The following is a 26,957-nucleotide window of genomic DNA, read 5'->3' on the forward strand; positions in this document are numbered from 1 at the left end:
ACAGGCAGGGAGTATCCTCCCTCCTGCAGGAGGGCGCGTGGTGCTGCCCACTTGACATCAGGATTCAGGGTCTACGAGTTGAAGTGATTTCCTGAAATTCTCATGACCCATAGAGCTGAGGAAGGTCAGACATTGGTCCTCAGGCTCCCTGTGTAGGACCAGGAGTCTTCACTGCAGGGCTCACGGGAATCCCGTGGGCCTGGCCCGAGGGCAGATCAGGCACTTGTGGCCCATCTTCTCAGGCTCTGTGCTCCATTCACCTTCCTCCAATTGTGCCCCAAGGGCGGGACCAAGCCCATCCGTCTCCCCGTTTCCGAGGTCCATGTCTGTCCAGGCTTTCGTGTGGACCCAGGCTGTCTGGCAGATAGCACTGCCCTCTGTCTTCCTCTAGCCCCAAGCTCCTGGACACTTCTGCAGCTCCCAGACCAGTAGGAACTATCCATTCCCCCTTGCATGTTCCATGTGCTAATCAATCCGTCAGTAAGGTCCGGTGCTGCCTGTACGCCCGGCGATGGGCTGCTCACTGCGTTCTCATTAGCACAGATTACACAGAACAGTGCTGGCAGCTACAGCTAATGTTATTGTCACTTCCTGTGTGCCAGGCTCTGTGCCTATGACTCTGTTCAAGCCCCACAGCAAGCCTGAGGAGGATATGTCCTCCCATTAGTTCCATTTTAAGGAGGAAGGAATGAGGCTCAGAGAAGGCAGGTGGACTGCCCAGGAGGCATGGCTGATAGCAGGTGGGCAGGGCTGGCGTTGAGACCAGGCTGTCGACATGCTGGCCTGCTCCCCGCCCCACCCCAGCACTCCCCTCTCTGGGGAGGAAGGGCGCGAGGTGGGGGCTGCCCTCTGCTCTGTGGTGCCTTTAGGTGGCTGCCTTCTCCTCCAGGATCAAACAGCTGGCAGGGCGGGGGCCGCTTTGCCCTTCTCTGTGGGGGCGGGCTGGCAGACTAACACAATTAAAATGAACATCATGCTTAAACTGAAACATTTAATTGGTACGTTAGTCCTGAAGATTCTGGAGTCCCTATTTAAAAAGAAGGGGAAAACAGCTTGTGCATTCCCGAGGAGGATGGGGAGAAAAGTACAGCCTGGGGAAGCTGCTGCCTCCGCCGGCCAGGGGGGCTTTTAGCTCCTTAATTTCCTCGTCACTCATTATGATTATCATTATTATGTTTTTATTTTTTTGTATTTTTTTGTATTTTTCTGAAGCTAGAAACGGGGAGAGACAGTCAGACAGACTCCTGCGGGATCCACCCGGCACGCCCACCAGGAGGCGATGCTCTGCCGCAACCAGAGCCACTTTAGCACCTGGGGCAGAGGCCAAGGAGCCATCCCCAGCGCCCGGGCCATCTTTGCTCCAATGGAGCCTTGGCTGCGGGAGGGGCAGAGAGAGACAGAGAGGAAGGAGAGGGGGAGGGGTGGAGAAGTAGATGGGCGCTTCTCCTGTGTGCCCTGGCCAGGAATCGAACCCGGGACTTCTGCACGCCAGGCCGACGCTCTACCACTGAGCCAACCGGCCAGGGCTCATTATTATGCTTTTAGCAAGCACTTCTCTATGGACAAGTTTCGCTCTGTTTTTACTGTTAACCCATCGGGGGGAAAGGGATCAGTGCCAGGGCAGTGGGCAGAGCCCCAGGCTGGGAGGTGGAGAGGCTCCATTCCCAGGCCCCCTCACTGTGCCTCAGTTTCCCCTCCTTCAGAGGAAGGGTTCACCCTCTTGCTTTGAGAGAGATTTCAGGGGATGGTTTGTGTCTCAGCCCACTGTGCTTGGTATTCGCCCCGCCAGGGTCTGTGGTGAGGCTTGGCATAGCTACCAGATCAAAAACGTTTCTGATCCAGCAGAGAGAAAAAAAGACCTGAAAGAAACCAAATCAGGAGCCATAGCATGGCTAGAAGGAGCTCCTGTCTGGTACCTGAAGAACTAACTTCCAGTTGTAACTTTGGCACCAGTTTGCAGGTCACCCCGGGTGAGGCCATATGCCGTCTCAGTCTCAGTCTTCTTCACCCCTGGGATGAGACACCCTGGGGGCTTGCAAACCGTGGAGGCTCCAGGCCACATTCCCAGCGAGTGGGACTCCACATCCCCTGGGATGGGGCAGTTCTGAGAGAGGCTCTTGGAGAAGAGCTGCCCTCTGGAGCTCTGCCACCTTGTGCCTTCATGGCTATCCCTTGCCAGCGTCAGCAGCCTGGGCAACTGCTCCTCGCCCTAACTCTGCCCAGACTGGAATGAGAGCGTGGTGGTGATGAGCGCTGCCCCCATGTTTGGTTCTGCAGACGCCGGAGCCTACAGCAGGAAGGGATCTCCTGTATTCCTTCTGGGTCTTCACTGCCCAGCGCCTACATGGAGGCACAGCCAAATGTTCAGGCTGCCTCATCTTTCCGTGAACGTTTCCTAACCACCCCGGAAGGAAGGCCCTCATCACCCTACACGGTGTTTTGCAGTTTCCAAAGCACATCAGAGCACCCCTGGTGAGGGAACACAGGCTGACCTTACTGACAGCCCTTTCACCAGGTGGGAAACTGAGGCACAAAGCTCAGGGGCTTGACCACACAGTGAGGTCATGGCGGAGATGGGATCAGAAGCAAGTGTCGGCCGTGGTCCCCTGCACCCCCCCCCCCCCCAAGCTCACAGGCTGGGGCGGGCAGCGTGGGCAGGTGGAGTGAGGAGGAAGCGGCTTTCTCTGCTGAGCTGCTTTTAACATCCCAGACGCTATTGTTTGCCTCGGTGGGTTCGTTGCCTCTCTTGGTCCCCCGACAATCTGTTCTTCTGTCTTCTCACGTATATATAGATCCCTCTCCCTTAACTGTAAGCCTTCTCCCACTTTCCATCCTTCTCTCTTTCATCACGTGGGCAGGAAGGTTCTGCAAGTGGCAGATCATAGCAGCCTGGGGGAGGCTGTTTGGCAGGGGTAGGAAGGGCCCGCTGCAGAGCCTCCACCCTCGGCGGTCCCTTTCTGCTTTACTTTTCACTTTTCCTCTCCCACGGCCTTCTGGGGGCGAGGTGTGGAGCCGGGCTCCGCGAGGTGGGCGGGCTGGTGGTGTGGAGGAGTCCTGGGTCCCAGACCCCGACCTGAGCAGCATCCTCCTGCCGGCCTCCGTCTCCTCACTGGCCCGAGGGAGGGAGCACAGACCTGACCTTTGGGGATGGAAAGAGGACTGCCCCCCCGGCCCGTGGCTGTGTGTGCTGCGCACGCAGTGGTCACATTCCCCGGTGCTGTGGTTCCCAGGCGGTCCACAGAATACCCGGGAGCACTGCTGCTTGTTTTCCTCTGTCTGTCTTATTGGAAAATGTAAAACACGCCCACAGATAGGGCAGCGTAAAGAACCGCCGCGCACCCTCCCCAGCCTCAGCGATCTGAACTCGGGGCCGGGTCCATTTCATCAAACCCTCCACTCAGTTGATTGCTTCTTTTTAAAGCACAACTACAACACAGATCACACCTAAAAATTTGACTTGCCCAGTTGGTAACCCCATTTCCCCCATCTCATGAATGAGATTTTTACATCATGTGTTCAAATAAGGGACACACGCTGCTTTGGGTGCTCTCAGTGTGGACCTGTTGGTTTTCCCCCGTGCAGTTTATTTGTGGAAGCACTGGGCCAGTGTAGCTGGGTTGCTGTGTGCTGGGCCACATCTCAGCAGGCGGCAACAGAATCTGGGGTGGGGACAGCTAGACTGGACAGCTTCCTGGTTGGATGTATATGGTGACTTTAGCAGGCATCTTCCCGTCTCTGGACTTGACTAGGGTTTCCCCACCTGTGTGATGCAGCTAACACTGCTGACCTCGGGGTCTGTTGTGAGGGCTGGGTGGGCTCCTGGGAGCTGGGAGATGCTGGGCTGGGTCTTAGCGGGTGCGTGGGCTGGAGTGAGCTACGAGTGCCCTGGGCAGCTGGGGTGGCCTCTGTCAGCTGCCTTGAGCTCTCGGGACCCCTTGCCTTAAAGCCCTTCCCCACCCCATCTTTCCCTCCCCCTGGCCCCTTTAATCACTGGGGGGATGTGTTTTGTTTTTGTTTTTCAAGGTGATTAAAACCCCTCTGATTTTTGTCGACCCTAATCGTAGTCCAGCTGGTCAGGCTGCTACCCCCATGCCAGCCCAGGCTGCAAGCGCCCGGAGGGAGGCCCGGGCCTCGGAGAACACAGCCAGGAGCTCCTCCTCAGAGAGCGAGGATGAGGATGTGGTCCCTGCTACTCAGTGCTTGACTTCCGGTGAGCATGGGCCTGCCCCCAAGGGCTGAGTCCCCTGCGGAAAATGCCAGGCTCAGCTGGGAGGGCTGCCTGCACACACCCAGAAGGCAGAGGAAGCTGGCAGGGTCACAGAGCAAGCCAGTGGTCAGAGGGGTATAGGGCAAGGTCTCTGGGTACCACATTGGTTCCTCCCAATGAGGGGCTGGCCCAGGAGAAATCTTTGCCAGGGCTTCTCTGTACCAGCTCCAAAGTGTAGAACCCAGGCCAGAGGTTACACACAGCAGGACCCAGGTTTCTACAGGGTCTAAGGAAGAGCTCTGTTACAACTGACACCCTGAGCATGGAGAGGGCTGCGAGGTGGTAGTGAGCCTCCTGTTCCTGGTGGTATGTAAAAGGGATCGGATAATCCTTAGACAGACATGGCAGGGAAGGATTCCATCTATCAGCGGCAGACAGACCCACATCTGAGATTTCTTTGATGTTTGTGAATCTGATTCTACCAGTGATAGCAAGAAAGTGGTTAATTACTATTATTTTTATGACCTTTTTAGTGTGGCTATTAATACCTAATTTTGGTAGGCTAATTAGGAAATACAGACTAGTGCAAAAGAAAAACTATGACCTATAATCCTACTGCCTGGAATAATTACTGTTAACATTTTACAACAGCTTTATAAACACTTGAGCTATATCATGTGTTTTTAGTAGGACCATGTTGTATATATGTCAATAATCTTTACTTGATAATGTGATATTACATATTCACAGCCTGATTCCTGTTAGCTACAAAGTAGTCCTGTGGGTGGGTATATGCTAGTTTATTTAGCCAGTGCCCTCTTGGAGGAAGCACTTTTTGGCTTTTATACAGAGTGGTAGTGAGCATCATTGAACCGAGCCTTTGCAGAGGACCATGAGGATTCTCATGAGAGACAGTTGTAAATACATGGAGAGTCTTGTTTAGCAACCGGGCCAGCTGGAGGGGCACATCACCAAGAACTGAAGTGTGGGAGGGGCTGAGGGGAGAGCCAGGGTCTCTGCCCCAGCAGCCCCATGGCCTCCCTGAGCCTAACATGGAGACCTCGCCAGCTCCTTCATCAGAGTCTTGGGGAGGGCGTTACACAGGCTTCTACCCCATGAGCCTTGAGCAGCACGTCGGTCCCCGGAAGGGCTGGTGAATTGGGTATTGGCACAGCTGGGGAGGCTGTGTCCTCATGGGAACTCCATCCCACTCCGTTTCAGCCACTAGAACCAATGTGGTGACCGTGCCCACGGCCCTCCCACGGACAGCCGTCGGGTCCAGTCGAGTGACAGATGGCAAGAAACAGGAGACACCCGCCACTCAGGTATGTGGAGGGGTGTGTAGGACAGCAGGAAAGGGAGGTCCCTACCCCACCCCAGAAGTAGCTGCTCCTCGTGCCCAGCACTGTCTGGGCCCTCTGGCTACTCCCAATCAAGCTCCTGGCTCACCTGGCAGTGGTCAGGAAGAGGAATCTGGGACGTGGCACCAGCCAGAGCCACTGTTGCCCCATGAGTGTCTAGTCAGCTTTTCCCACAGAGTTGAGCTTTTGATTTTTTTTCTCCCAGTTTTGAGAGGCTGTAAATAAAAGTTGCTGGGTTTTTTTAGTGTTCACACTAATGATTTAATAACTTCCCAGCCTTTACCATTTTCAGTGCATCTTTACTTGGTCCTTGCCTGGGTCTAAGAGCTGGACGGGTAGGGTTCATGGCTCGTTCTGGATGATGAGGCAGGGCCAGAACCCAGGTCTCCTGGCCCCCAGCCCGCTGCTCTTTGGGCCCGACCAGGTTGTCCTGTTTCCCCACCCTTTCTGAGAGGGCAGGAGGGAGTTAGGGGAGGCCGGAGCAGGAGTGGGCACCCCAGCTCAGAGGGCCTGATCACAGCTGGGCAGGTGTCTGGGCTGTGGGCACTGCATCCATTTGGCCAGTCAGCCAGCAGATGGTGCTGAGCACCTGTCTGTGCCAGGCCCTAGGGACACAGGAGGAACAAGACAGGAAGGCCCCTGCCCCTGTGGGGTTCCCGAGTGAGTGGGGTGGCAGCCACTAAAATAGAAAACCAAAATATCCAGTAGTAACTGGTGGCTGCTTTGGAGGAAAGAGCATTGACTGGAGAGTGATGGGATGAGCTGCTTTAGAAGGGCTGGACAGGGACCGTCGCCCCGAGAAAGTGACGTGGAGCAGGAGCAGCAGCCGGGTCAGCAAGCTGGGAGACCACGGGCAGGAAAACCCGGGTGCAGGGACCCTCTGGGGAAGTGCGGGGGGCTCCGAGCTGGAGAACGTAGTGGAGCCGCATGGCCACTAGAGGGCAGTGGGGGGCAGGAGGTTGACTTGGAGGACAGTGACACCCAGTTCGTGGTTCTCCCACCCTAGTTGCTGGTGGGCATGAGCAGCAGGAGTGGCATGAGGGGAATGTTGAGGAGGCCCTTGCAGCCACCAGGATAGACTTGTCCCCATCAGATTGAGTGGTGGGGGCTGGGAGTGTTTTGGACGCCCTGAGAATGATGTGATTTGCTCAGACCCAAGTCTGCCCAGAAGGTAGCATGGCCCGTTTGACTGCCCCTAGCCCCCACTCCAGCCCCACGGCTCTTTGCAGATACAGGTTTCCTCCCACCCCAGCAAGCCAGGATCTCACCAGGGTGTAGCAGAGATGACACCTAGTACCCAGGGGTCTCAGGGCTGCCTTTGGCTGTCCACAGGTGACAAAGAGGAACCTGGCTAACCTCCCGCTGACCCAGGCTGCCCTGAAGGTCCTTGCCCAGAAAGCCAGTGAGGCCCAGCCTCCTGCTGCAAGAACCCCATCTTCAAGTGGGGTGAGCTGTGGAACCCCAGGGTCCAGGCCCTACCCTGGAGGGGGCTGTGATCAGAGATGGGGTAGGGGGTAGGAGGGAGGCCCAGGCAGGGGCCCGTGTGTGTGCTCGCCTCCCCAGTCCCCGCAGCCCATCTGAGAGAGCCGTGGGAGGACTCAGCGAGGCCCGAGGGCGGAGCGACAGGCAGTGCCCACCCTTAGCTGAGGCATGCGGTGAGCACCAGAGCTCATTTCCCTCTTTCCTTCCACTTTCCCCTGTTACCGACTAGATTGGCAGTGCTCTGGAAACACTCCCGGTGGCGAGTCCCCAGAACACCCCGGTACAAGCCAGAGTGACCAACAAGCTCAGGAAGCCCAAGGTTCCTGCGGTCCAGCGGGCCACAGCCCCGGCCTTGGGACGCCCCAAAGCTGAGGCCTCTGAGACCTCAGATGGCAGTGACAGCAGCAGCAGCTCTTCAGAGGGTGAGGAGGATGCTGAGAGGCCCCCGGGGGCCCCGTCAGCCCCCAGGCTGGGTGAGGGTCTCGGGGTCGGGGGAGGCTGGGTGGGCCTGGTGGAGCCCTTGGCTCAAGCCTCTTTCTGTATCACACTGGGCCTCAGTTTCCCCATCTGTACACCCTCCTGAGGAAGTTGATCCAACTCTGTCAAAGGCCCTCTGATGCTGCTGTTTGACCACTCCCAGCTTTCTGGAATCGCCTCCCATAACTGACCCCACCCAAATCCCAGCCCCGCCCCAGAAAAGCCCAGACGGCTTTGTTATTCAGGTGTCTTGCCTGGAATGCCGTGATGGTGGATGAGATGGTGAGGCGCAGTCAGAGGGACCTGGGCACCCCAGGGGCCCTCCTGGAGGGGTCTGCCTGCCCGGCTGACGGGCTACCGGGAACTCCCAACAGGATACCTGTGCTTCCCCGGTAGGTCCAGGGCCCTCCAAGAATGAGACCTTGGTGGAGGAGACCACAGCAGAATCCAGCGAGGATGAGCCTTCCCAGGTAACCGCAAGGGGGCGGTGGGCAGCTCGGGGGTCCTAGGCCCAGCCCCCTGGGCGGAGGGCCCTGTCTGTGGAGCCAAGCTGTCTCCTCCCCCGAGGCCCCATTTCAGCACAAAGCCATGAGTAGTTGACTCTTGGAGTCTGTAGAAAGGATTCGCCTGATGTTAGGTAATTCCCAGATAAAAACATTCTCTAACAGATGGGATTTCTTTTAAGGTTATCATCTGCACATGGCAAGCTCTGGTGATTTTTCCATTTGCATTAGTAATAAGAAGTTTCCTGCCTAAAATATGTATTCATTAAAATAGTGTAGGAGGTACACACCATGGGCTGATGTCCCCACCACCTGGCCCCAGAGGGTCAACTCGATCTGGGGTCCCCAGCTGGTTCCTTTGCAGCAGGCCATGCACTTGAGGGCTGGGTGGGATGGGGTCCCGGCCTTTCTCACACTTGGCTTCTTCAGTCTCTCCTCTCAGGTTATGTAACCCCTGGGCTGACTCCAGCCCATTCCCAGGCTGCAAAGACCACTCCAAAGCCAGACCCCAAGCCCTCGGTTTCCTCTGCTGCGGCCACCAAAGATGCCCCAGAGAACAAGCAGGAAGTACAGCCCCAGCAAGCAGCAGGCCCCGTGTCCCCTAAAACAGGTGAGTCGAGGCCTGCAGGAAGGACCCAGCAGGATGCAGAGGGACAAAGCAGTGGCCTCCTTCTTTTCCTCCCTCAGAAATAGTCCCACCAGTGTGGTCCTGTGTCACCAGGGCTTCTCCAAGTGAGTCCTGGTATCCCCACATCAGGCCGGGGTGCTCATCAAAGTGCAGGGGCCCACGCCTAGGTCCCTGTGGGCGCTGGTGCACCTGGTAGGTAGGGAGACCCCTGCCTTAGAAGGAGGGTGCCCTGACCTGTGGAGTATAGATACTTGACGCTCTCTAGCTGACCCTGTTGACTTGCTAACAAATGGGCCGTTGGTGTGGGGTCTAGGGGTCATGGAGCTCAGCTGAAAGGAAGAGCCACGTTTGGAGAAGTCTGTCACATGGTAAAGACCCCAGTGATGGGCTGATTCTCTAAAGCCTCAGGTGAGCCCCTGGCCACTCTGGGCCTCCGGGTCTTAACCACACAGGGCACGGGGTGAAGCATCCAGTTGGTGTCAAGGCATGGCACATGTAGAAAAGAGTCACGTGCTGTTTGGAGGGCGTCCAGCCTGGGGCATCAGCCACTCCTGATTCTGCCAGAGCCGAGGGACAGATATCTCAGATGGGCATACTTGGGACAGCTCTCGGGTTCCCTAGCCTTGGGGTTCTGGGGGTTTGGAAACAGGAAGCAGAGAAGGAGGTTGGCAGGGCCACCTGTGCCCCCTTCAGTTTCCCCTCCACCCAACTCCTTCCCTTGCCAAGAAGCACCAAAGGAATGAGTTGGACCTCTGTCTGTCCCAGGACTCCCCTGCTCGTCCTGCCCTGCCCTGCCCTGCCCTGCCCTGCCCTGCCCTGCCCTGCCGCCGTCCCTGTCAACCCCGGCACAGAGCCAGAGCTGCTTCAGGGCTGGGCCTTGGCCCCCCGCACGCTGCAGGGCCAGGCCCTGAGCACCTTTCGGAGCCCTGCGTATAGGAGGGGCTGTAACTGGGAGGCCCGGAGTGGAGCCGGGACCCGCCAGCTCTCTGGGAAGTCGGGTGGCGTTGGGACAGTGCTGGTGTCCCACAGGCCTGCAGCCTGCCCGGAGCCGGCTCAGCAGAGGAGTCTTGGCTCACTTTCTTCCCCGGCATTCTCTTGGTGAGAGGCGGGTGCTACAGGCCAGCATTTCCGAGGGGCCGTGGAGAGAGCTTTTCACACATGTAGTCAGCACAGTTATCACAGGAGAGCAGAGGCGTGGAAAATTCTAAACAACGGCTGCGCCAGAAGTCACTCTGGCAGCCAGCAAACCTGCTTAGTGGCCCCGCGTGCGCACACTGCACCCATCGCCCCTGGGCAGGAAGGGCCTGGCCCTCTGCGTGTAGATGGCGTGTGGGGCATGGCTGCATGGCCGCCACATGTATGTGACTACAGTTTAGAAGAGGGAGACCTCACTGTTCACCTGACCCCCCCCATTCTACAAACAGAGAAACGGGTGTGGGGGAGCCTGGTCATAGAGCAGGTTAGTGGCAGTCAGAGCTGGAACCCAAGTCTCTGCCTTCCGGCCCTGGACTCCTGACCAGACGACCCATCCTCCTATCTGACCTTTCATTGTGATGCTAGAGTTCAGGCGCTTTCTGTTAACATTCCGCAGCCGTTTTCCATCCCGACCCGAACTTGAGATCTTAATGTAAGGAGACAAGAAAAGAGCTCAAAGTTAGAAGGTGGCAGAAAGATGTGAGCTCGGCGACCCCATGGGGGCAGGTGACCTCTGGGCCTTGCTTTCCCTGTTCATACCATTGTCAGGTCAGGCCTGTCCTTGGGTCCCCCCGTCTCTTGGACCTTGAGAGGTCTGTGTCCCCGTCTCCCACACCCATGTCACAAGTCCTCTCTCCGTAGGCAGCAGAGAGGCTCGCAGCACGCCCCAGAAGCCTGGGAAGGGGGCTGCAGACCCCCAGGCCACAGCGCTGGCCCTGCAGAGTGTCATTGCCAAGCGCCTCCTGGGGGAGCCCTGGCCCCTGGATCAGGCCCAGGCCCAGGCCTCGGTGGTGAAGGTGCTGACGGAGGTGCTGGAGCAGGAGAGGAGGAAGGCCGCGGAGGCAGCCGGCCAGGGCGGCGGGAAGGGCCGCAAGCGGAAGCTGTCGGGCGACCCGGCCGCGGCCAGGGCCCCCAAGAGCAAGAAGAAGAAGCAGCGGCCTGCGGCCAGGGAAGGCGGGGAGGGTGCTGTCTCCTCAGCAAAGGCCCCCGGGACCACCAAGGGGAAGACTAAGAGAGACGCAGCAAGTGGTGACAGGAAAAAGAAGGAGAAGGAGGCTCCCGGCCCCCAAGGGGCCAAGGACAAGCGAGAAGGGGAGCCGGAGACAGGGACGGCCAAGGGAGGAGAGCCAGCCAACCCAAAGAGCAAAAAGGAGAAGAAGAAGTCTGACAAGAGTAAGTGGCCATGCACAGCCCCGAGCGCGTCTCCCCAGCCTCCACTGGGGGTCGGTCACTAGTGGGACAGCCCTCAGCCAGCAGGGGAGGGGGAGGCTGGGGGGGGGGCTGTTGACAAAGCCAGCACTGGGCCAGCACTGCCCAGGAGACCCCGTGGCCCCCGCCTAGCTCGTGCCCCTCAGGTTGAACTGCCCTTACTGAGCTCTGTGCTGGACTCTGGGCGACGGGACCTCGTGTAACCTGTGTGAGGTGCTAGTCCATTCCCATTTAGGTATTTTAAGTAAAAATGTACAAGTTTTTAAAAGTAAGTTAAAAATAGTGATGCTGCAGGTGGTCTGTGGTGGGGCAGAAATTATGCGGCCAGGGCAAGCTGGCAGAGGCCTGCGGCCCTGTTTCCTTGGCTCCCCAGGGTGTGGGGGGAGCTGAAGCCAACATCAAGAGGGGTGGCTGCCAGGGTCCCAGAGACCCGCCCCGAGTGTCTCCTGACACTGACCCCTACACTTAAGCTTAATATCTGTTGTTTAGGAAGCTTACTTTCTTCCCTCAGAAAAAAAAGACAAGGAACAAAAGGAAAAGAAGAAAGTCAAAAAGGCCTCAGCCAAAGACCCTGACTTACAACCACAGAAGAAGAAGAAGAAAAAGGTAGGCTGAGTCCCTGAGGGGTTTCAGGCCAATAACAAGGGTAAATGTGATCAGCCCCATCCCTAAGCACAGCAGGCAACAGGTGGGAGCCGGACCAGATTCCTGCCCCTTTTCCATGCGGGGGAGGCAGCTTGTGAGTTGCGACCACACCAAGGAGGGGCCAGGACTGTGTGTGTATAAAGTTCTAGAAGTGACCCTGCCTCGTCTGTGAGGTAGACATGTTCTTGGGGCAGATGGAGGAGGGAGATCCCCAGGAGATGGGGCTGTCGCAGGTTTCAGGTCAGAGAGGAAACAGTGCTTGGGACATGTGTGCCCCAGCTGACAGGGTTCCCCTCCACAGAAACGCTCCCCCCCATCCCGCCCCCGTCTGCTTCCTGGGTGTTAAAGGCTGCTCGCCTGAAGGCAGGGGTGGGGGACTCCGTACTGCGGCCTGGCTGCTTCCTTGAGGGCATGCAGGCAGCGCCCTGGGCTTCGGCTCTGTATACGGAACATCTGTCTGGGGGTGCCTCGCATCCTCAGGAGAGAGCCCCACGTGCCCTATGGGGGGGGGACAGTTCAGGTACGAGCAGAGCCTCTCACACTTCTCTCCTCACAGAAGAAGGCAGCACAGGAGACTGACTAAGAGGCACAGGCAGCAGGTATGTTTCCGGCCCAGGGACCCTTGCTCACCGTCCCACCCCTGGTGAGGGCAGGAGGGCAGCTCCAGCACTGCCCTGGTTCCAGGGAGCCAGGCAGAACCTGGTAGTGGGCCCCCAGGGAAAGAGGTTTCCTCCCTCCACGTCAGTGGGCTGATTGATGCCAGGCGCCCGAGCTGCACAGCAGTCCTGGCAATGGCCAGCACCCGGCGCTCCCTGGGAGCAGGCCCTGCACTTGCCTCGGGGCTCGGGGTGCTGCCTCCTTGTGGAGGAGGATGATCCTTTTCCTTACTAACTTGAGGGCATTTACTCGTGAGAAAGAAGATATTCAATAGTTTGCCCAAGACAAGCCATTCCGATGGACCCGTGCCTCCCGGTGGTGGTGAAAGGGTTAAGTGCGGCTGCGCAGAGCCTGCACTAAGTGGGGGCGAGGATCCGGTGAAGTCAGGCACTAGAGCACTCAGCCCCCTTCCCGGTGCTTCCCGGTGCGGCCAGTGCTCCCGTGTCCGCTGTGGTTAGTGAAGGCCTAGCCCCTGCATCCAGATGTGCCAGGTTTGATTTGATTTGATTCTCCTTCATGCAGGAAAAAAGTCAGGAAATCTTCCGCTTAGATGGGTTTTCTCCCCCCAGGGGTTTCTTAGCCAAGCAGTGCCCAGCCGCATGCATCTGCCCTCTACCCACCGTGGGTTGGGATTGAATTTTGAGTTTCCTTTCCTCCCCAGGAGATGGCCAGCCCCAGGACCCGTGCTGGCCCAGCACGTGAGCCCTGCAGAGTGGTCCGAGGAGAAGAGGAAGCACGCCCAGTTCCAGGGCTCTGCTCACTGACCCCGCGCTGACTTCTGTCCCGAGACGGGACGCTTCGTGTAGATGTGTACAGTATATATATTATATATATTTTTAAGTGACCTGCTCCCCCCCACTCAGACCCGACATGTCCAGAGGCAGTGGGACCTTCTACTTCTCTTTCCCATGCAGACCCAGTGAGGCCCCCAGCCTGTTTCCCTCCATGTCCCTGGTCCTCGGCTGATGCTGAGGGTTTGTCCTCCATCTGTCAGTTTTTTCCATTTTGTGGTTTTGTAAAAACTCAGAAAATAAAAGACTTAAAGAAAGGTGCAAATTCCATGCACCTGGGGCAAACGTTTTGCAACTGACTTATTCTTGGGAGTCTGGTTGACACCTGGAGGTGAAGAGACCACCGCTCAGGATTTGTTCTTGACTACGTACCGAGCCTCTGGGATGCTGTGCAGTGGGACAGCCTGCCTTAGTTAAGTGGTGCTGAATTGGGTGGGGGAGGCTTCCTGGAGGAGGTGGCATCATAGCTAAGGGGAGGCTCCAGCATGGTCATGGTTTCCAGATGCTGGCCAGGCAAATACTCAGAGGCAAGCAATGGAAGGGAGGCATTCTAAGCCACCTGTTGAAGTTTGAAGTTAGGACTGGAGCTGGGCAGCCCTTTTGAGGTACCTGGTGGAGAGTCACTAGGAGGCACAGTAAGAACAGGAAAACCAGGTGGGGATGAGCTGCCTGCCCTTGTGTCCCGGTAACAAGGATGAAGGCAGGAAGTAGGTGAACTCGAAAGATAAGTCAGGGTGACGTCGACAGGACTTGGCGGTGGCCAGCAACACACAGGCTCACTTCCCTGGGCGCAGAGCAATATAGAGCTCCTGAGGTCAGGGAGATCTTCCTCCCAAGTTTCTGTCCTGCTGGAGAAGAGGCTGTGCAGAACAAGTGAGCTCTGAGCTGGGGCGTCTTGGAGACCGAGATTGGCATCCAGCTGCACCCTTAACCCAGCGCCCTTGGGCAAGGCCCCCCTAGCAGCTCACTCCTGGTCTTAAGTGTGTTCAGCTAGAACAGCGGTTCTCAACCTGTGGGTCGCGACCCCAGCGGGGGTCGAACGACCAAAACACAGGGGTCGCCTAAAGCCATCGGAAATGGTCTAGAACACGGGGGTGTCCTGTTGGCCTTCATTGAAATGGAGACTACACTGAATATCTTGATTGTGGCTTCCTCTCGAAAAATCAAGAAATTTGGCAACAGGGGCCTCTGCTCCCTCCTGGCAGCTCTGGCTGGGGTCCTGTGTTGTTGCCGTCTGTCATCACGTTTGTCTCTGCAGCAGTGGGAACGGGGGTGTGGGAAAGGGGAAGCAGGACCAAGAACTCGGGTAAGAGCCCACTTCCTGTGGTGAAACGTGGAAACAAGTGTATCTGTGCCCAAAGACCACTACAGCCCGGCCCTGCCTGGCCACAGGGGCCCATGCCCGGCCTCCCGGGCTACGTCCTGCCCAACTGCCGGAGGCGAGACCTCTAGTCACCTCCTGGACGGTAAGGGAACCAGATCCCAACAGAACAGCCGGGAGCAAGTGTTCTACTTCCTACGTTTTATTCTCCCAGAAGCCGCGTCCCTCAGGGCTGACTGACAAGCTCGCTGTGCAGAGAGTGAGGAGGGCCTGTGGTGGGGGCTGGTCCTTCCTGGGAGGGGTGTTGGGGCAAGGGAAAGGGGGGCTCGGCCCCTGTGGCATAGGCTGGGAAGCCAAGGCTAAAGCCAGAAGGGGGGACAGCAAATGTGTCCTCCCTGGGACTTAGGGGAGCAGTGTCGCCTCTCCCTGCACCCGCCCCTCGCCCGTGGGTCTAGCTCTTGGAGCTCCATGCTGAAGGCTGCTGTGGTGTCAGAACACCTCCGAGGGCATCAGGGCCCTCCAAACCTAGGCCGTTTTGCTGTGGCTCGTGTCTGGGCTGATGGAGAGCCAGGCGCCAGTCTCATGGGATGAGGTGCAGGGTGGAGATGGCAGGGGGTGTATGGGGCTGGGGGACAGAGAGCAAGGAAGCTGTGGCCATGCAGGGCAGTCTGGATGCTGCTGGTGTCTTCGGCTGTGGTTTTCACATGATGGCTACGGAAAGAGCTGCAGGTTAGGGTTGGAGTCACCGGTTTTCCTTGCCCCTTCCCAGCATCCCGGCCTCAGAGCAGTCGGGCTCTCGACCCTCCAGCGCCCCCTGCTCAGGAACAGGTGCTGACTTGGGTAGCCACCCAGAAGCCTGTTCCTCATCTCTGAAATGGATGTCTCCGGGAGGTTGGAGAGTGGACCAGGGTCATGCCGTGCTGGGCATTCACCCGTGAGGGGGTTGGCCCTGCTGAGGGGACCTTACCTTGGGTCAGATCTGGCTTAGTCACGCCCAGCCCAGATGACAGATCCTCCATGTCCAGTGGCTCTGCAAAGGAGCAACAAGGCCATTTGTTACTTGCAGTCCAGATTGAGACCCACTGGTGAGGGCCTGGGGTTATTTCTTCCCAGCCTGGCCGCAGGCCAGTCCTGAGAGACCAGGCACTGTGTGGAAAGGATGCTTGCTGGGGCCTGAGAGAAAGGCCTGGGCGGGGGTGATGGAATGAGACGGGGGGCTCTGTAGGACTTCTGGATGCAGTGAGTGGATCACGCACAGTGGGTAAAAGTCACAATGAAAGGATTCAAGGATGACTGAATGAGATGAGCGTGGATGTAAGGAGAGAACTGACGGACAAACGGGAGGGATGCACAGGTCGGTAGACAAAGGGGTGGATGCATGGCTGAATGGCTGCCCCCAGCTTCCATCTTGAGTGTCCTCGCCACGTGGGCACCAGGAGGGACCTCTTGCCCCTCAGCCTTCCTGTTCCTTCCTGCTCCTTTGACACTCCCTGGCACAGTGGCCACTGCTTACCACTGCAGTTATGGCGCCCGCGGCTCCTGGTGTTGGGGACCTCGGTGCCGTTGGGGAAGACGCACCAGCAGTAGCCGATGCTTCCATAGCACTGGAGCGGCAAATAGTTGCCGTTCTCGTCGCACTGGGGCTTGAACCTGCCCGGGTGGATGGCGGGGATGCGGCTGGCCTCCTCCAGGCAATTGGTCAGTACTGAAGCGACAGGCATTGTGAAGACAGTGAGCGAGTGGACTCTGAGCCAGGGTCTCAGCACCAGAGGTCCACGTGACACTGCCATAAGGCCTGATGCCTTCTGCACAAGCGGCTATGCTCGCTCTAACCCACTGCACAGATGGGGAAACTGAGGACTGGACCGACAAGGTCCAAGATCAGAGGAAGTGTATTGCTGTGTGGCCAATTCATCCTAGAATTTGATGATTTCTTCCATCACTCTGTACTTAACAAAGTTTAGAATTGCACGCATGATCCTGATTTCTAGGGAAAAGCAATGGACACCTTGTGAAGTCTGAGCTTCTGTCCCTGGAGGTATGCAAGGAGAAATGGGGGTTTGTTTGTGGGTGCTGTAGAAGGGATTCAAACATCAGCTGGGAGTTAGCTGGGATAGAATCTAAGATGCCTTCTGAGTCTATCTATGGTGGGAACATCTGAGGCCCACACAGAGTAGCCACTGATTTTCTTCTGAAACAGAAGCCAGAGGGAAGAGGTGCCCAAAGTTGCATGGCAGATTATAGCCAGGATTAAGACAGCATTCTGAACGGCTGTGGAGCTGAAAATTCTGGGTCTACATTGTCTATGGGAAACCCCACGGCTCTTGTGGCAGGTCTCTCTGAGGGGTGGCAAAGGTCACTGCCATGACACCTGGCATGTTTTGGGTGGTTTCTGCTGCAGGCCACTTGCCCAGTGCCACCCTGCACAAGCTAGATCACGTCTAGACCTCTGTACCCTGTGGGGGCTCAGACGGGATCGGGGCTGGGGGCAGCCAGGCCCAGAAGGAACAGGCAGGAGAGACAGGAGTGAAAGTTGAGCGGCCGGCAGTCCGGCTGGCCCAGCAGCCCTACCGCCCAAGGCTCCCAACTCCCTGTACCTTTTGGTGAACCTTCAGTGAGGCTCTCCTCCAGTGAGTTCTTGCTCAGTTCAAACAAGAGCCACTGATGCATCCAGTTCTCAAACACCTAATGGGGACAGAGGCAGGGGCTCAGACTCAGTAGCCCTCTCCAGCCCGGCCTGGCCTTGCCCCTGGGGGCAGAGACATGGAGGGCCAGGCAGGGCCCCTGCCCCCCTGGTCCAGCTGCAGCCTCACTCCTTAGACACCCGCAGGGCTTGGTCAGGTTGGTTCCTTAGCACCAAGCCCTTTTCCGTGTCTGTGGCTTTTAAGTTCTGGGAAGCCTCCAGCTTGCTGAGGGTGGCCTTGCTGGCCTGCCTCTCACCTCACACACACACACACACACACACACACACACACCCGCCCCAGCCCTTCCCTGGCCATCGGCAGAGGGTGCCAGGGCCGGGCAGCCTGCTGACCTTCCAGTCCAGGCCCTCCATGGTGCCCCTCAGGTGTTTCAGGTTCTCTGGGAAGCTCCCCTTCAGCTGTGGGTACACCTTCAGGGGGTCAGCTCTCTGCAGGGCAGGAAGGAAAGTTAAAAAGAGCTCCCTGGCAGGGACGATGAAATGTGTGGCCCACGTTCCCCTGGCCTTCCATTCTGAGGGGTGAACCCAGGCGTCGGCAAGCTTGGAGCCTAGCCCGCAGCCAGGACGGGGCCGTGGCGAGGGGAGGCGGTAAGAGAAGACCAGCAGCACAGCTGCAAGCCCCCACGGCTGGGAGGCGGGAGGCCCAGGCTCCAGGTTGCAGACCAGTAACCCCAGTCCTCTACTCCTTGCAGAAGGCTACTCATCTTCCAGGTTGCACCTCGTCCAGGAAGACTCTGGACCTCCCCCAGCTGGGTCGGGTCCTCCGCGTCTTTCCTCGCAAAGCCCCCTGCACATCCCTCATCACCTGGTCGCTTGCCTGTTTCCCATGCTGCCCTGGGGTCCCCATGGAATTGGGACCTGGGTCTGACTGCTCCCCTTTGGGGCCCAGAGCCATGCCCAGTGCTTGGCCCAGAGTAGACGTGCAGTAAAAACTTAGAAGGAAAAAGTGGGCACCTACCTCAGTTTCTCCGTCTCAAACACTCAGAAAAGGGGGGGAGCAGCGAGCCTGACATACGTACAACGTGTAAGGGCCACTCCCGCTTTCCTTCACTAATGGGTGAGCCCGCCTGACGGGCAGTGGGGTAAGGCATCAGCCTGGAGTGCTCAGGTCACCGGCTCAAAACCAGACTTGCCCGGTCAAGGCACATAGAAGAAACAACTGAGATACCTGCCCTCTCCTTTCTTTCTCTCCTCTCCTCTCTCAAAAATCAATAAATAAAAATAAAAAAACAACAAAACTAATCTGAAGAGCCTGTAAGGAACGTCCTGGTGAGCCAGGCGTGCTGCGGTCCCACTCACCAGGAGGTGGTGCATCACGTGGTCCGCTGTGGTGTTGCCGTACTTGGTGACGTTCGGCATGGGCTGTGGGAGGAAGGAGTGGGGTTCTCAGCACTGGCCCCAGAGGAGGGGCCCTGGCACAGAGGTAGCAGCTGGGTTCTGGGTACGAGTCTAGAGCCCCAGGTGCTCCACAGGACCAGCTCTGCCACCTCCGAATGTGCGAACTCGAGCAAATCACTTTATATTTCTGCCTCAGTGTCCTTATTGGTCAAATTTGCGTACACGTTCCCACCCAGGGCTTTATGGACAATAGCAGCATCCATACATAAGGGCTTTGAGAATGAGGGAATGGTACGATGCTCTGGGACATGAGAAGCGCCTTGTAAGTGAGAGGGCAGGGTCCTCCTGTCAGGGACGGCCCCCAGAGGCTCTCCCCCAGCTCTGGGACCCCTCTCCTTCCAGGGGTGGGCCTTGTCCTCCCCCAGTAGTCAGGATCCCCTCCCCAACTGGGCTTTTCCTGGGTCAGCTGTTCCCCTGTCCCTGGCACCTGCCCTCCATCCAGGCTAGAAACACTCCCTCTCCACCACCCTGGAGCCGTCCTTACCTCCTGGAGCAGGCCTTCCATGGGCAGCGCCTGCATCAGCATGGGGGTGGCCATCCGCATCTTGCTCAGAGGCTTGGCAGCTGTGGGGTCAGGAGGTACAGCGTGAGTGTAGCCCCAACGCCCAGGGAGGGTGGTTCTTGGATCCGGGACCAAGATCTCAGACCCAGATGAGGAGAGGCTGGATATCCAGGCCAGAAGGAGAGGACAGAGCCCAGCTAGGTGCAGGAATGGGGTCTCTGAGGAGAGGGGCGGGGGAGGGGGGCAGGATGGAGGGGGGGCACGCACACTTGGGAAGCTTCATGCGCAGGTTCTCCAGCTCCAGGTTCTGCGAGGTGACCGTCAGCTTGTCCAGCCGGCCCTGCTGCTGGTACAGGAAGTAGGCGGTGGTGGCCTGACCAGCCAGGAGCAGAGCCACCAGGACAGAAAAGCCTGTGTACACGGCTCCGCGGCTGCACTTGCTGTTGGGGGGGAGGGAGAATAAGTCAGAGGAGACCCCATGGAGGTGGCTGCCCAAGGACTGGCTGGGAGGGGGGGGATGTGTCCCCCCATTTTCATCAGCTCACCCACTTCAGTGACTCCTGACAAACTTTAAGGCACAAATAAGTGCCTTTGGACACGCAACTGAAAGACACTGCCCAGCCCCTACTTCCAACCACTGCTGGCCCTACAGTCCTCTCAGGCTGAGTCCTGGAGCTGGAAGAGCCAGAGATAAACGCCTTGTCCTCTCTCCGCCTCAGTTCCACCTCAGTGAGGGTCGAGGGGGAGGGTCTCCCCAGATCCCCTCTGCCAGGGGGTCTCCTAAGGATCGGGCCTGCCCTTGAGGGGAAGGATTTTTGTGGGCTTTTCATTGCTTTTTTCTAAATGTTTATTGTCTTGATTTTAGAGAGAGGAAGGGAAAGAGGGAGACAGGAACATCAATCTGCTCCTGTTCGTGCCCTGACCAGGGATGGAACCTGCAACCTCTGAGCTTCAGGACGATGTGTGAACCAATCGAGCTATCTGGCCAGCGCCAGGCGCAGGGGATTTTTACCCTCCTACTCGCCCAGCCTCTGCACTGAAGTCAGAAAAGGGAAGGAGGCACGCAGAGCTTACAGGCCCACCTGAAAAAAGAGAAGTGGGCCCTGACATTAGGGAAGGCTGCGCGCACTGGCCAGCGTCGGGCGGTAGCAGGTCAGCCGCCATCCCCACTGGCCCCGACTCTCCGTGTGTCTCTGAGCAAGTCTCTGCCATTCTCTGGGCCTGTCGTGTGGGTACTTCTCACCTCAGCAATTCTAGAATTGGGTAGTTTTCTCTGAAGAGCTGAGTGTGGGCACAATGTTTCCGGGTAATATCCACGCAGTAGGGCTTTCTGCCCGAGTCTGGTGCCTGGGCCTGTGTGACCTGGGAGAACTCCTTGTGTTCTCTGGGCTGGCTAGCTGCACAGGGAGGGGTAGGCAGACTCAGACCTCGGAGCCCTAGCAGCTGTTGGCCTTGGATGCAGTTTGGGGGGGAAATCACAAGTTACAGTATGGGGGACGTAAGGATCCTGCCCCAGGCCCATGACAGTTCCTGACCTGTTTTCTCCCACCTGACCCCCGGGGTGGGACTGCTAAAACCCCACTGGAAACTGTCGGATAAGACTGGGCCCTGTTTACTTCTACAACCCAGCAAGGAAGTTTGGGGCACTCCAGGACACCCTTCTGCCCAGTAACTAATGACGTCACAAACATAGCTCATTTCACTGGCTTCCTCCTTGCCAGCCTGCTGCACTTTCTGAGCCAAGGCCCAGCCCAAGGGATTTTTATTCTAGAAGGAGAGAGCAAAAACCCTGTGTGGGGTAAAAGGAGGAGACCAGACAGGAAGGGATAACCCCACTTCTTAGAACAGGGTTGCCTAGCCTCTAAAGGTGGTGAAAAAAATCAATTTTCTAAATAAAAATTTTTTTAAAGTGGCAAAAGCCCACCCAAACCTGGGTCTTGCCTGGGCCCTGGGCCTCCAGCTCATCATCTACACGCTCACTCCTTCTACATCCCCACAGCCAGTCTAGTCCCAGCGCTGCCTCTCAGGCTGTGAGCCCGGGAAGTCCTTTCCCTTCCCTGACTCAGGTTCTCATACGGCCTCAGAGCCCAGAGAGCCACACTAAAGGGGAGACCACACAATCTGGATCTGAGCTGCTCTGCTGCTCCACTAGCACAGGGACCCGGGCAGGTCAGCCTCTCTGGGTAAGCTGCAGTGAGAACGTCTACTCAAAGCATTGCTATATGAAGTAAGATCAGGAGGGTAGCCCTGGCTGGATAGCTCCGTTGGTTGGAGTGTCACCCCAAAGCACAGAGGTTGCCGGTTCGATCCCCAATCAGGGCACATACAGGAACAGATCTATGTTTCTTCCTCCCTCTCTCTCTCCCCCTTCCTCTTTCTCTAAAATTAATAAAAAAATAAATAAAAAGATGAGGGTAAAGCTCTCACCTCCATTATTAGCACATAGCCCTCCACAGGTAACACTGACTGCTATTCTCAAGGGAGTTAATAGTTAATTTTAACATCTGGCTTCCTTCCTCTTTATACTTAAATGCCTGTCCTCTGGGTTCTGGACGGGGGCCAGCTCATCACCCCTCTCTTCATTTCCTCCTTTTCACTGTGTCCTTCAATAATAAAGTAACTGGCCAAAGTCAGGAGCCAACCAGAACTAACAGGAATGATGACACAGGTGTTGCCAGGCAGAAGTGTTCACAGAAGGGTCCGAAACAGGTTCAAGTCTGGAATGGCCTGAGCACACAGAGCTGAGCCAGTTTTAGAAGCAGTAACTGAATTAAAAGGAAAATCAGACAAAGATTTGACAAGGGGGCAACCTCTCTGTACACTGAGCCCACAGTGGGTCTGCAACTCACTACGTGGCCTCAGCTCAGAGGGGCCCCAGCTCCCCTCTCTGCAAATTGTAACTCTAGAAGGAGACCAGATGGTATTCAGCCCAATCTTTGAAACCACACTAGTCCTGGGTTCAAATTCTGACTTCAACATTCACTAGCTCTAATAAGTTAGGTAAGTCACTTACCAAAATGAGCTTCAATTTTCTCATATAAAAATGGGGATAATACAAGTTACCTGACTCATAGGGTTACTGTGAGAATTAGGGTTGAATTTAGCATTTAGTTTTGTGTACATAATTACTAACAGCGGCTGAGAACTGGTAACAAGTACACAGTGAATGGGACCTATTATAACTATTGTCATTATTAGTAGTGAGACCCAGAAAGAAGCAGTGATTTTTCTAAGTCATGTATGACAGTATAGAACCTGGGCCAGAACTGAGCCATCACAAGAGAGCTGGCCCTCCCAGCCATAGGTGTCCCCAGGATTTTAAAAGGCCATTGCTCTAATAGTCTGTATCTAGTGACCTATTCCCAAGAAGGGAGGTCCTCATGACATCTCTGAGTGTCTTTCTCAAACCCCTTCTGCCTGGCAACAGCTGACATCTAGCTGTGAGTCCCAATAATTCACAAATAACTTTTTGGAGACTGAGGAGAGCAGGGGACACTGGGGTAACTGTACTCTAGCCCCCCCCCCTTTTCTTCAGGAAAATACATGATTGAGACCATTTTGAGGCTGAGAGACAGGTGTGGGGGTCCTCTAGATGGCCCCTTGCTATAATGAATAGAGGCACAGCCAGAAAACATCCCACATCAACCCTCAGCCCCTTCTAGAAATTTATCAAGAGCCCCACTCCTTGCCGTATTTTGACCCCCTTCCAACATCTCTTGATCTCTCCTGTGAAGGCCTATGCCTCCCTCTACTCTACAGACACCTGCGACAGTAATTCCCTTGACACAAACATGTATACCCACCCTGGTTATTGGGAGGGAACTCCTCTGGGATGAGCTGCTCTAACATTCTTTTAGAAACTTTGTTTCTCCATCTAGGATCTATAACATTTTCAAAATCTGGCCCCCTGAGGTTCACGGTCCAGCTTCAGGGGGGTCTGTGAAGCCTCTAAAATAGTGTGAAACTCTAGGGAGACAGTCCAAACTATCTCCGGATTTTCAGAAGCAAAATACATGATTAAAGTTAAAATCCCTGCCCTAGAGGAGCTCCCTCATTTTATAGGAGGGAGAACCGAAGCCCAGGGTCGGCCAGAGATTGGTTCAAGACCCCCCAACGTTGCCAGAGCCAGAGCCTGACGCCGTGCCTCTGTGACCCCAGTCCCTCTGCGTGTCTGTGGGGCCCAGGCTTTGTGTGCCCTCTCCTGCTGCCCACACATACCTCTCCGGGGCTCCGGGGCGCTGGCCCAGCATGGGCAGCTGCTCGTGGTTGGAGATAAGGTCACGCTGGTCTTCCATGGTCCTGGCTTCTGGTCTAACCCAACTTCCTTGCTGCCTCTCCTGTCACCTCCGCCGCTGCTGCCTGCGCGTCTGAGTCCCTGAACACGTTTCACCTTTTAAAGTTGGGGCTGAGGAGAAATCTGATTCGTCCTCATAAGTGGAAGTGAAAGCCACAAAGCTGGAAATACCCTGACTTGGTAAAGCTGCCTTTGATGGAGCAGGATAGGGAGGGGGAGCCCCCCAGGCAGGTAGAAAGGCCAGCACGCTTCCTTCCATTGGCTATCCGGGGCCCTCATCACTTGTTTCTGGGCAGACCTTTGGATTCATAAAGCTCTTTGGATGTTTCCAGAAGCATCAGCCCCTAGACAGAAAATCGTTTTGAAGCAGAAAATGCCTATGTTTGTCTCCCCTTCTCACTCATAGATATGTGAGTTCAGAAAGGAGCTGCTCACCCTCTGTGAGCTTAGACAAGTCCCTCTCCATCTCTCTGGCCTCAGTGATATCATCTAAAAACGGGGGAAGGAAATTGGACTTGTGTTCCCTCTGTTCTCTTCCAACTCAAGCATTTTATGAACCTGAGGGCCATGGTTCTCAGGCTCTGGTACTAATATTTACCACCATGTACAAAGCCCACTTTGTGCCAGGCCCTGTGCGACTTGGTTTGCTTACTTTGTTCCGTTTAATCTGTCTAGTGGCTCCTCAAGGACTGTTATCGTCTCCATTTCCCGGCAGAGCCATGGAGTCTTTGCATGGCTAGTACTGCCCCAGGATCAGGCATCCAGGAACTGGTGAAGCCCATGTTTTCTACCACTCTTCCCTTTGCCTCCTAATGCTCAAATTGTGTGGCTCAAATTCAGAAGAGGTGGGGGAAGGAGGAGGGAGGGAAAGAGAAGGGACTGGGAAAGGGTACCCGAGCGAGAGTTCACCGTGTTGGCAAAGTTTTATTCTATTATCTGTGACTTGTATACCATGTTCATTTTATTAATCTCATGCCTTTGAGTTTTTCAATTTGCATTAATAAACTTTTTAAAATTTAAAGACTGTGGTTCTAAGATTCAGTGAATCTTAGATTTGAAGAGTCAAGGGAGACAGTGTATGTATATACACACACACACACACAGTGTGTCCGTAAAATCATGGTACACTTTTGACCGGTCACAGGAAAGCAACAAAAGATGATAGAAATGTGAAATCTGCACCAAATAAAAGGAAAACCCTCCCAGTTTCTGTAGGATGATGTGGCAGCATGTGCGCATGCGCAGATGATGACGTAACACCATGTATACTGCGGAGCAGCCCACAGCCATGCCAGTAGAGATGTGGACGGTACAGAGGAGAGTTCAGTGTATTCTGTGGCTCGCTAAATTCGAATCCGTGACCAAAGTGCAACGTGAATATCGGCGCATTTATAACGAAGCGCCACCACATAGAAATAACATTACTCGGTGGGATAAGCAGTTGAAGGAAACCGGCAGTTTGGTGGAGAAACCCCGTTCTGGTAGGCCATCAGTCAGTGACGAGTCTGTAGAGGCTATACGGGATAGCTACCTAAGGAGCCCTAAAAATTCTGTGCGTGAGCCCACATCGAACTGCACTGAATAGGTATGAAACTGGGAGAGTTTCCCTTTTATTTGGTGCAGATTTCACATTTCTATCATCTTTTGTTGCTTTCCTGTGACCGGTCAAAAGTGCACCATGACTTTACGGACACACTGTATATTGGGGGCGAGGGGGAAGCATGCATGGCATTTGATGCAGCCAGACCTGAGTTCAAACCCCATGTGGGAAACATCCTAGCTGTGTGACCCTTAGCCAGTCCCTCAGCCTTTATGTATTGTTTTTCTCCTTCGTAAAGTGAGAACAATAATACTAAACTTGCAGAGTTGTTAGATTAAGTAAGCACTTTAGCACAGAGCTTGGTACAATAGGAAATGCTCAAGAAATGGAACTGTTATTTTTCAAATATTTACTCATACATTTTCTGCCCTGATTCCAAACTATACTATGAATTTATAATAATCAAAAAAGAGAATGGTACTAGCACAAAGACAGACACATAAATCAATGGAACAGAATAGAGAGCACAGAAATAAACCCTCATTTTATAGTCAATTAATCTGCAACAAAGGAGGCAAGAATATACAATAAAGAAATGACAGTCTCTTCAACAAGTGGTTTTTGAAAAAACTGCACCACTCTCTTACAGCATATACAAAAATAAACTCAAAATGGATTAAAAACTTAAGTGTAAGACCTAAAACCATAAAACTCCTAGAAGAAAACAGGTAAGCCCGACCAGGCAGTGGCGCAGTGGATAGAGCATCGGACTGGGATGCGGAGGACCCAGGTTCGAGACCCCGAGGTCGCCAGCTTGAGTGCAGGCTCATCTGGTTCACCCCAAAGTCACTGGCTTGAGCAAGGGGTTACTCGGTCTGCTGTAGCCTCCCAGTCAAGGCACATATGAGAAAGCAATCAATGGACAACTAAGGAACCGCAATGAAGAATTGATGCTTCTCATCTCTCTCCCTTCCTGTCTGTCTGTCCCTATCTGTCCCTCTCCCTGACTCTCTGTCTCTGCCACACACACATACACAAAAAATTAAAATAAAATAAAATTTAAAAAAATTTATTCCATTGCACAGATACACCACCTTCTGTTTACCTACTCATCAGCTGGTGAGTAATAAACTATTTGACATTGGTCTGCTACTATCTTTTTGGATCTGTCCCCTCAAGCAAGGGAAACAAGCAAAAATAAGCAAATGGAAATTCATCAAAGTAAAAAGCTTCTACACAGCGAAGGAACCACCAACAAAATGAAAGACAACCTACTGAATGGGAGGAGTTATTCACAAATGACATAACTGAATAGGGGTTGAACTCCAAAAAATATGAGGACCTCATACAATTCAATAAAAACTATATACAATCTAATCAAAAATGGGCAGAGGACATAAAAAGACATTTCTCCAAAGAAGACACACAGATGGCTGACAGACATGAAAGATGCTCATTATCACTAATCATCAGGAAAATGCAAATCAAAGCCATGATGAGATCTCACATCACACCCACTACGATGGCCAAAATATAAAAGAGATGTTGACAAGGATGTGGAGAAGTTGGAACCCTCATATATTGCTGATGGGAGTATAAAATGGTAACTCTACTTTGGAAAACAATTTGGCAATTACTCATAAAGTTAAACATAAAGCTACTATATGACCCAGTAATTCCACTCCTAGATATTTACACAAGAGAAATGAAAACATATATCCACACCCAAACTTGTATACACATAGTCACAGCATCAACATTCATAATATCCCTAAAGTACAACAACACAAATATCCACCAAGTGATGAGTAGGTAAACAGAAGGTGGTATATCTGTACAATGGAATATTATTTAGCCATAAAGAGGAATTAATGTCTCACTAAAACTTATTCTTTTAAAAGAAATGGAGTACTGCTTCATGCCACAAAATATTAAGTGAAATAAGCCAGACACAAAAGGCTACATACTGTGATTCCATCTCTGTGAATTATCTAGACTAGGCAAATCCATAGGGACAGAGAGCAGGTTAGTGGCTGCCAGGGGCTGG

General features: G+C 54.8%; 2 protein-coding genes across 5 annotated transcripts in view; one reads left to right on the forward strand and one right to left on the reverse strand.

Annotated features, from left to right (window-relative positions):
• Positions 1-13,430, forward strand: part of TCOF1 (treacle ribosome biogenesis factor 1) — a 35,800-nt gene extending 22,370 nt beyond the window's left edge. For 2 of the 4 annotated variants that reach the window (XM_066342946.1, XM_066342948.1), the window contains 10 exons: positions 4,024-4,210; positions 5,429-5,532; positions 6,901-7,014; positions 7,280-7,472; positions 7,924-7,997; positions 8,460-8,640; positions 10,495-11,025; positions 11,573-11,667; positions 12,263-12,305; positions 13,025-13,430. In XM_066342946.1, coding sequence (XP_066199043.1) covers positions 4,024-4,210; positions 5,429-5,532; positions 6,901-7,014; positions 7,280-7,472; positions 7,924-7,997; positions 8,460-8,640; positions 10,495-11,025; positions 11,573-11,667; positions 12,263-12,289 — 1,506 coding nt within the window. In that variant the 3' untranslated portion in view covers positions 12,290-12,305; positions 13,025-13,430. Of the gene's footprint in view, positions 1-4,023; positions 4,211-5,428; positions 5,533-6,900; positions 7,015-7,279; positions 7,473-7,923; positions 7,998-8,459; positions 8,641-10,494; positions 11,026-11,572; positions 11,668-12,262; positions 12,306-13,024 lie in introns of those variants that run through there. The other 2 variants (XM_066342947.1, XM_066342949.1) reach the window with 2 other exon arrangements.
• Positions 13,431-14,661: 1,231 nt separating this feature from the next.
• Positions 14,662-23,538, reverse strand: CD74 (CD74 molecule). Its single transcript, XM_066342842.1, has 9 exons — positions 23,295-23,538; positions 19,344-19,516; positions 19,059-19,138; positions 18,476-18,538; positions 17,510-17,605; positions 17,073-17,160; positions 15,989-16,180; positions 15,443-15,505; positions 14,662-15,186 (listed from the first exon to the last, which is right to left on the reverse strand). Exons 1-9 carry the CDS (start codon positions 23,369-23,371, stop codon positions 15,176-15,178), a joined length of 843 nt encoding a protein of 280 aa, XP_066198939.1. The 5' UTR covers positions 23,372-23,538; the 3' UTR covers positions 14,662-15,175.
• Between the last annotated feature and the right edge of the window lie 3,419 nt (positions 23,539-26,957).

This window comes from Saccopteryx leptura, chromosome 6 (genome assembly GCF_036850995.1).
Source record: "Saccopteryx leptura isolate mSacLep1 chromosome 6, mSacLep1_pri_phased_curated, whole genome shotgun sequence".
Lineage (NCBI taxonomy): Eukaryota > Metazoa > Chordata > Mammalia > Chiroptera > Emballonuridae > Saccopteryx > Saccopteryx leptura.

Bases quoted from the DNA above. Each gene is read 5' to 3' on its own strand.
- CD74 (XM_066342842.1), bottom strand. From the start codon at position 23,371: ATGGAAGACCAGCGTGACCTTATCTCCAACCACGAGCAGCTGCCCATG. The intron at 19,139-19,343 runs GTGCGTGCCCCC...CTGACCCCACAG, and splicing joins GCGCATGAAGCTTCCCAAGT to CTGCCAAGCCTCTGAGCAAG. The intron at 17,606-18,475 runs GTGAGTGGGACC...CCTGCCCTGCAG, and splicing joins ACGTGATGCACCACCTCCTG to AGAGCTGACCCCCTGAAGGT.